The sequence below is a fragment of the Triticum aestivum genome, chromosome 7D (assembly GCF_018294505.1).
Source record: "Triticum aestivum cultivar Chinese Spring chromosome 7D, IWGSC CS RefSeq v2.1, whole genome shotgun sequence".
Taxonomy (NCBI): Eukaryota; Viridiplantae; Streptophyta; class Magnoliopsida; order Poales; family Poaceae; genus Triticum; species Triticum aestivum.
The window spans coordinates 408,885,693-408,894,668 of NC_057814.1; the positions used below are offsets into that span (position 1 = coordinate 408,885,693).

General features: G+C 44.5%; 1 protein-coding gene across 1 annotated transcript; it reads right to left on the minus strand.

The window, feature by feature from the left end:
- Positions 1-845: 845 nt before the first annotated feature.
- Positions 846-4,212, minus strand: LOC123167682 (uncharacterized). The gene is made up of 2 exons (XM_044585536.1): positions 3,767-4,212; positions 846-2,246 (listed from the first exon to the last, which is right to left on the minus strand). Exons 1-2 carry the CDS (start codon positions 4,190-4,192, stop codon positions 2,148-2,150), a joined length of 525 nt encoding a protein of 174 aa, XP_044441471.1. The 5' UTR covers positions 4,193-4,212; the 3' UTR covers positions 846-2,147.
- Between the last annotated feature and the right edge of the window lie 4,764 nt (positions 4,213-8,976).

Below are 8,976 nucleotides of genomic sequence, written 5' to 3' on the forward strand. Positions count from 1 at the left end.
TTGTGTCCTGCTCGGGAAGACGAGACGGCGGCGGCTCCCTGAAGATGGAATAAAGGTCTCCCGCCTAGCCCCCGTTCTGGCGGTGTGTCTAGCATCGTTGGTGGGCGTGTGGAGGTGTGTCTCCGGCGAATCTATCTTTGGTGGATTTGCTCGGATCTCGTCATTGTTCGTCTAGGTTCGTGTGTCTTTGGATTGGATCTTCTGATCTACGCTATTCTTCATCTGCGGCGGTTGCTGTTCTGGTGCACTGGTCCTACGGGGCCTTAGCACGACGACTTCTCAACTGTCTACTACAACAAGTTGTGCCCGACTCCGGCGATGGAGGGGCGATGACGGCGGCGCGCCTTCGGCTCGCTTCAGTGCTACTAGTCGTCGCTAGGTGGTCTACGGATCTGGATGTAATTTATATTATTTCTGGTATTCGTTGTACTGCCATGATTGAAGATGAATAGATCGGAAATTTTCTTGCAAAAAAAAGAGATGGTTGATTTCGAGCCGTGCGGCGACCGGCCCAAATTTCGGCCCTTCGACCGGCGCCTATCAATCGCCTTTAGTAAATGTGGCAAAGCTTTTACTCTTTAAAATAACAGTCTCGCTTTGAATCACTAGTAAGTATGCACGTGCAATGCATGTCTCGACTAATATTATAATCATATATGACAATTGTAAAAATATTTCCTTCATTTGCAAATATAATATGTTTTTGAATATATTAATATAGACTACATACGGATTGCAATAAGTGAACAAACACTCTAAAACATGTCTATATACATCTGATTCACAAACCACAGTTCAAAAACCAGTATGTAGACAAAGAGGAAACAAAATAAACAGAAAAGGAATTGAACTTTGTACGTGCCTTTATTCTTTTCTTCTCATATCTATGAAGTTCACATGCAGTTCTCCTCCATGGTTTAAAAAAACGCTGAGAAATGACTAAATAACTCATGAAAGCCCGGAACTCGCCCAACATGATCTTCTCAGAGGACATAAAAGGATGACTATAATCTCCAACTCATTGTTGGTGACGGTCTTAAATGTAATTAGTATAGCAGTGCCAATCTCATGTCATGTCTCGTGAGGAACTTCTTCCATACTTGCTTGAAGAATAGACCGTCAAGTGAGGTGTCATAAACGGTCCTCCTGAAGCTCTATTTGCCCAATCTTAGTCTTGCCAGCCCGTGCTTCGGGGTGTCCAAACAAGAGGCAATTTCTTTTGGAATTTTCTAGGTGGCCCGTAATGTACACTCACAAAAAATGTGTGAGGACCCCAGTTAGAAACCGTGAAAAAACAAAAAGACCAACTGAGGAAATAGTGAAAACTTACATACCATCATCTGTACTTCGGCGTTAGTCCTAGTGAAGCGGTGTATGAAGGTTGGACATGTGACCCATGGCAGAGCGGCAATAGGTTACACAATTTAGCTATGGCATAATAACAATTAGCTAATTGAACTGTGTATGACAAAATACAAGACAAAATGGGGAAAAGACACAACAAATATGTCCCAAAAAAGGACCAGCCACTCTACGAACCGAGTTTCGAAAACAATTGATAACTTTGAAACTTTCAGCTAGAATACCGAATAATGGAGCTAGAATACCGATTAATGGGCAGATTGTAGCAGCACAAAAAATGAAATGAAAGCTCTAGGATAGGTTAAGCGTTGCGAGCATGTATGTAGCTCTGAGCATAAAACTCAATCACAAATTCCTACGTGTATCAATCTAGTCTAGTTTGGAACACCCTACTCTGAATTTCCATCAGAGCAAGAGCACCACTATGTTTTCGCAAAAATCTTCTCAAGCTAAAATCTGCCCCTCAGAAAGCGGCAAGTAGCCAGTGGAAACACATATCATAGCTGATCAACAAACAGGTCATTTTGTCTACTAATACATTCAAGCATTAGTCGAATTGACAAATTGACAATACAGAGAATGACAAGATTAGTAAATGAATAGTCATTTCTCTTAGTTCCTTTCAGGCTCATCTGGTTTGACAGTCTGGCAAATGAGCAGTTCATCAACAACAGTAAAACAAAACCCATATCCATCTCACCGTCCTTATGCATGTACAGGGAGCATGCCAACTTACCTTGGGGAGAGAAAAAAGAAAGGACAAGGATGTAGGTCGAGGGGAGGTTCTAGTTGATGCTGATGGAAATGGGCTTGATCTCCTTCAATGCAGTGGAGATGGCAGTGCCAATCTGTTCACGTGCATCATCCATATTTCTCACCGATGCCTACAATTTATGGAATAAGATCATATCATTGAAAAAAATAAATAGACCAAAGAAAGAATACAGTAAGGACAGATTTTTTGAGGGAATATGACTAAAAACACTGATTGACAAAGAGAAAAAAATAAAACAAGAGGGTCTGAAGACTGATATATAACTAAAATCTCAGAACAAAAAGACTGAAGAATGATGCATTTGTTGTCCTAACACTTTCACATTCAGTCAAGGAAGTGTTCTGATATCTAGATACAATAGATGGATACCCTGTCCCGCATCATGCGTTCATGTGTGTTGATCTATAGCGATGGCGTCGTTGCCATGATCGTCCCTTCCATAGACCCAACTTGTCATAGCCGGATTCTTGCAGATCGAGGTCACCGTCACCGGATCCGTGCAGATCGATGTCGTGTTCACCAAATCCGTGCACATCCAACTTCCAGATACCTATTGACAATGGTATAAATTCTTGTCCTTTTCTGACTGTTTTTCTGGAGCACAACATTTAGTTATATCCTTGTTGTCAAAGTGAAACTGTAGATTATTCCTCTTCTGTATGTGTTCCTAACAGCTTAGACTGGCCTCGTTATTCTCCTAGTAATTATAAGGAATCTGTTTAGTCTTGCAAGTTGCTCTTTCCAACATACAACCGTGCTGTTATGAATATTTATTTGCTTCATATACCATACATTTTCTTTTTCATAATGCAACAATTATTTGTGCTGTAACTAACATGTTTGAAGCAGAAATTATTGTTTCCCATGCACCCATTACATTTTCCTGGCACTAATAATATTTTTTTTGCGTGTGAACAAAAAAATTGGGTAGAATTTACATACCTACGTGAGAACAGTATCATTGAATATTTCTTTTTCACACTGGATCAATTACTCCTTGTCTTGCACCGATTCTTAAATTTTGCAGTGTAGTTTGTTGCTTACTGGGTTTCTATATTGTCAGAAAAATTTTAGCATGTAAGAAAATTTTCAGCATGTATCACTGGTATTGCTGTAGAGTCCATTTCTATCCTGGAAAACATGCATTCTAAAGCGTAAACATGCATTTCCTTACCTGCCCCGCTCTTGGCCATCTACGAGCTGCGTGTTTGCAAGGGATCGAGGCCGCCCACCCCATCTGAACAACCCATGGCTGCTGTTGATTTAGGTGATTTCCCTGCATAATTTTTTGTTTGTCTAGGGCTCTGGGCCATACCTTTTTGGTTGATTCATTCAACTTTATAGCTGCATAGAATCGATGAACTCAGGGCACTAACAGATTTCTCCTCGATTGGAATGCTCAGACCATCAAAATAGAGAATGAAAAGCTTTGTGAGCATAAACACAGACACTTGGTGGTCAGTTTTTTTTGGATTATCCTATTTATGCTAGATTTGAGGCATGAATCAGCAAAAATAATGCTTATGCGCCAACGCAAGGATCCCAGCTCATTCCACGGTATGATATAGTGGGCGAGATAATTTATTAATCTTCTCTCGGCTTAAGGAAGAAACGAATGAAACTACTAACCTTTCTCTGGCCACCGGGCAGAGGGCATGGAATGGTGCTGTGCATGTCCAGCGGCGGGAGGAAGGAGGAGCTAGCATCATGTAGCACGACGACAGCAGGGAAGTCCATGCCGCGGCACGCCGGAAGCCAAAGGAACGTGCCGCTTTCACGCACGCGCCCTTCACCCCACAGCCGCCATGGCACCGTCTCGCCCCCGTGCCACAAGGGCCGGTACCTCAGCTTCGCCGCCGCGCCTTGCACGCATCGTCGTGTCCCTGGCCGCCTGTTGCGTTCGGTGCTGCCGCCGATGGTGGAGGGAGGAGAGGGACCCCGCCGCCGACGACGAAGGCCGAGCCCGCTGCGTCCCGTGCCACCGCCGCTACTCGATGGAGGAGAGGGACCACGCCGCCCGTCGACGTAGGCTGAGACCAGGGCCGGTCCATACATATTCGGGGCCCTGGGGCGAGACGGCAAAATGGGGCCTTATGGACAATTTTTTTTACTAGAATATATTGTATTTCGAAAGCAATTCAGTACATAGCATAGATTGATGGTCCAAAGAACTTGTTGACGTTCAAAACTGGCACAATCATGAAGAGTAGTTTGAAGCTATGTCAAGATTAACTCAAACTTATTACTGAAAGTCACCATGAGATGGCCCTCTTCGAGAAGATCAAGATGGGTATGAAGATGGCCTAAAAAGGAGTTCGGATGCAAAAGTTATGACAAGTTCAGAGATGCTCATGTTGACATCAGATTAAAGAATGGCTTGAAACCCAATTAAGATGGCTTTAAATGGAAAAGGGTTTCAACATGAAAGTTGTGTGTCTCGTCGAAGCGGTTGATTTTGATATAAAAAACATCTCAATCGGAGTTCGTATGCAAAAGTTAGAGCCGAAAACGCGCGGCTGCATCAGGATGGCCAGACACTTCGGGAATGATCATCCAGGTTTTGGATTTCTCCGAGGTTGGGCGGACACTCCGGGGATGTTTGTCTGAATTTTGGATTTTTCTGCTGCAGACTTCGGAAAATAGCATAAAACCCCCTCAAGATGGCCTCTAATAAAAAAACGTTCAACATGAAAGTTGTTCCTCTCGTCGAAACGGTCAAGATTGCTTTTGGGCACGTTTCCATCCGAGATCGTTTATTGTCTCAAACATGACCCGTGAGATGCAGCCAGGTTGTAAACCGAACAGTTTTGGAAAGTTTGGATTCCGAGTTGGACCCATCTAGGGTTTTGAACGTGAATTCTAAATCTTTCCCTGTACGGGAAGTCCATCCGCCTCTTATATACCTAAGGGGTGACGGCCGATTGAACAACAACACACAATCGCAAAACCCATATACTTTTTACCCTAGTTTTACATCTCTCCCTTGTTCTTTCTCTCTCGTTCTTCGTTCGTTCTTCGTATTGAAGGGCAGCGATCCTCGAGGCTCTAGGGGTGGGCGAACCGACCTAGGGCAACCCATAGCCGCCGCGCGTCCAGGCGGGGTCCCTCCCGGGCGCGTGGGGTTTCGGGTCCTGAAAAGCGCCCGCCGGATTGCTTGCGTACCGCGCTTCCGGACGGGTCTCCTTCGACGTGAGCTGCGGTGCATCACCCTCGGCGTTGGAGGTACACGGTGACGTGTTCGTGTGCAAACACACTTTTTGGCGACTCCGCTGGGGACGAAAGATCAAGAATCATCATCAACCATGTCGGATCTCCTCAAGCCCTCACAAGTTGACGCCGATAACATCATTAAGCCCAGTCTTGATGAACTATCGGAGGAACATCACCAAGCCTATGAAACACGCAAGAAGCAGCGTGAAGAGGCTTTTGAAGCGCTCAAGAAGAAGCACGAGGAGGAGGATTTGTTGGCGTTTCTTGCAAGTTTCAAGAAGGACCGTCAAGGCAACATCACTCCGGTTGGAAACGTCAATTTTCCTCCCCTCATTGACGAACAAGATGTAATCACTGTGAGTCAAGTTTTTTCTCCAGAGCAAGTGGTTGTGATTGAAAGTCTTGTTAGTAAGGGTAACATGATGACGTACAATTCTTTTATGGCAAATACTAATGCTAAGAAAAATATGTCTGCGTCATCTAGTGGTACTGTTGGTGTATCTGAAAACCCTAGTCTAACTTTACCTATTTCATCGGCACCTCCTATACAACAACAATATAGTATGCCGTTGAAGTTTTACCCTAGTCAAACCAACCAGCTTGTGGCTGCACCTACATATCCTAATCCTATTATGAGTGTGCCCAATTCGGCGTCAACGCCGAATCACTTTGTAACACCGCCGAATTATGGTTCGGCGCCCATCCCACAAGTTGCACCACTAGCTAGTACTCAGGTTGCTCTTATGTCATTGCCACAAATATCTTCATCTACCTCGGATCCAATTTTAGCTAAGTTAAGGGAGGATTTGTATAAGATGTTTCTAGAAACTTTCGGAAACAAGCTGAAAGTAAAGAGTCGTGTGTACCAAAAGCCTTATCCTGAACACTTCGATGCAATTTCTTACCCTCAAGGTTATAAGGTTCCTGATTTTGTTAAATTTAGCGGTGAGGGTACGAAAACAATTTGTTCTTTTTTTGAGAATCACTGGGGGGAGCTCCCCTACCTGAATATATTACTCAAAGGACTGTCGTGGCAGTAAGTACAGAATTATATAGGCACGGTGCAACATGAAGAGAGGTAGGAACGCCACGAGAAGACGTCCTCCTTGTCTTATGTTTCCACACACTACTAGGAAAATGCTTATACACAGTAGCATAGTAGTAGCGCTGTAAAATAGTAAGCGCTGCTGCTACTTAGCAGTTGCGCTCGGGAACTACAAGCGTTGCTAATATGAGCATAGCAGTAGCGTTGGACATAGAAAACGCGCTACTACTAAAACTGACAGACCGTTCCAGGTATGCTAGGGATACTAGTAGCGCTCATTGGTAGAAAGCGCTACTACTATTGATCTTAGCAACAACGCTTTTTCCCTTACCAGCGCTACTGATATATTCAGTCCCCTCTTAATAAGACCAAAGTTTAGTCCCACCTCACTCCGCGAACAGAATTTTTACCACCTTAAATATGGTGCTTCTCAAACCATCACAACCACTTGGTCTTCATTTAACTCTATGTGTAGGATCTGTGGCCGAAATAGGAATCTTCACCGGTTCTTAAACCGGAGAAGATTCCTATTGACAATTTAGATTCTACACAAAAAGATCAGTGATGACCAATGTATTTCTGAAATTTTTTGACATGCTTAGCGTTAGCAGTAGCGCGTTTTTACAGATAGCGTTGCTGCTATTGGTTTTAGCAGTAGCGCTTTTCCACAGAAATCGCTACTGCTATAAACTTTAGCAGTAGCGCTTTTTACGGACAAGCGCTACCACTAAGGGCCCTTATCCAAACTGGCCAGCCCGCGCGCGTCAATCTCCCCCTCACACTCTCTCATCGCCTCTATCGCCTCTGTCGCCGTCGCCACCACCGTCCTCCTCCACCACCCCAAGGTCGATCCCTCCCTCCTCCTCCTCCCCCTCCTCCTCCTCCCTCTCCGGTGCTGGCGGCCCCCTCCTCCTCCTCTCTCTCCGCTAGCGGTCCCCTCCTCATCCTCCCTCTCCGGCGGCCCCCTCCTCCTCCTCCTCCTCCCTCCTCCCTCTCCTGCTCTCTCCTCCTCCCTCCCTCCTCTCTCCTCCTCCCCCTCCTGCTCTCTCCTCCTCCTCCTTCCCCTCCTCCTCCCTCCTCCTCCTCCTTCCTCCTCCTCCTGGCCTCCTCCCACCTCCTCCTCCCCCTTTCTATAAATAGGTTTAGTTTTTGTTAAATGTAGGTTTTTGTTTTTAGTAACTGTAGGTTTTTAGTATATTTTGTTTTTAGAAAATTTGAATAAGTAATTTGAAAATAATAAGTAAATGTAGGTCGTTTGAATAGAATAGGAAATTTTTAGAAAATTTGAATAGAATAAAATATGAAATTGAAAAAAATAAGTAAATGTAGGTCTTTTGAATAGAATAGGAAATTTTTAGAAAATTTGAATAAGTAAATTTGAATAGAATAGGAAATTATAAGTAAATTTGAATAGAATAATTAAATGTAGCTTATGGAGTTTCACTAAGTACTAAGATGACGATAATAATGTTTTTGTTTATATTTTGTTTTTGCAGAAATCAAGGAGCCCCTGCATCATCCCCGCCGCCGTCCGTCATCACCGCCCCCCTCCGACCTCGATCGAGGTGAGACCAGCCACCCCATGTTGTTAATTTAATTTAGGTATTTTAGGTGTTTAATCTTAGAATAATGTAGTATGAACCCTAGTTATGATCGAATCATGTTCAAAATGTAGGTTTTTAATTAGGTGTAGTTAATAGAATTTAGGTGTTTTAGGTGTCACATTTGTTATTTTTTAGTTAAAGAAATTATTCCCGCATCGACGTCGACGATGCCTATCCCGCATCCTCGTCGTCGACTCGGCGGAGGAGGCCTGGGCTTGGTGAGGAGCCATGTCCGGGACTGGGCTCCGCCGGGCTGGTACTGGGAGGTGCTACCTTCCGGGGGCGCAGCTTGGTGAGGAGCCAGCCCGTCGTTGACCCGAACCTTCTTTGGTGGCGGTCGCGTGGGCCAGTGACGGTGCGGAGGCTTGAGGACCCCGCGGAGGTGGTACGTCACCGTGTCAGCGAGGAGGACGAGCACGTCCGTCGCTACATGGTTGCGTTGGAGGGCAGGTTCTCCAATACCTGGGAGGTTCTTCAGGGATCTCACTGGAGCTATGATCCTGTGATGGTTCCTTCTCTTTGGGTGTCCACCGCCCGCGCCGATACCCGTCGTTCGCTACGGTTTTAGCTGTATTAGTGATGTTATATGTATGATACTATTCGAGATCTATTAGTGATAATATTCGACGATGTACGGACGAAAGAGATGGTTTAGTTTTGCTTATTGAATGAATGCTAATTTGAATACTAATTTATTTTACGATTTGGTTTTGCTTATTGAATGCTCAAATTGGAAAACTACTCCATCAAGTTTGAATGCTCATATGATGTAGATATAAACATGTATATCTTGTGTTGCTCAAATAGGATATGTGCTTGCCCAAGTGGCCGGCCATGTTTGCAGGTTACACCTCCTATAGTGGCCTATGTTTTGCCGGAGTGTTGATTAATTTCCGTTCCGGCAAATTTCAGGCGCTCGATATGTCCTTTTTTAGCAAAGGTCATGCCGTATTTTTCCGTGAATTCTGGCATGACTTGTG

Excerpts from the sequence above, each read along its gene's own strand:
- LOC123167682 (XM_044585536.1), bottom strand. The coding sequence starts at position 4,192 with ATGTATGGACCGGCCCTGGTCTCAGCCTACGTCGACGGGCGGCGTGGT. Across the intron at positions 2,247-3,766 it reads TGCCCGGTGGCCAGAGAAAG|GCATCGGTGAGAAATATGGA; the intron begins GTTAGTAGTTTC and ends CATAAATTGTAG.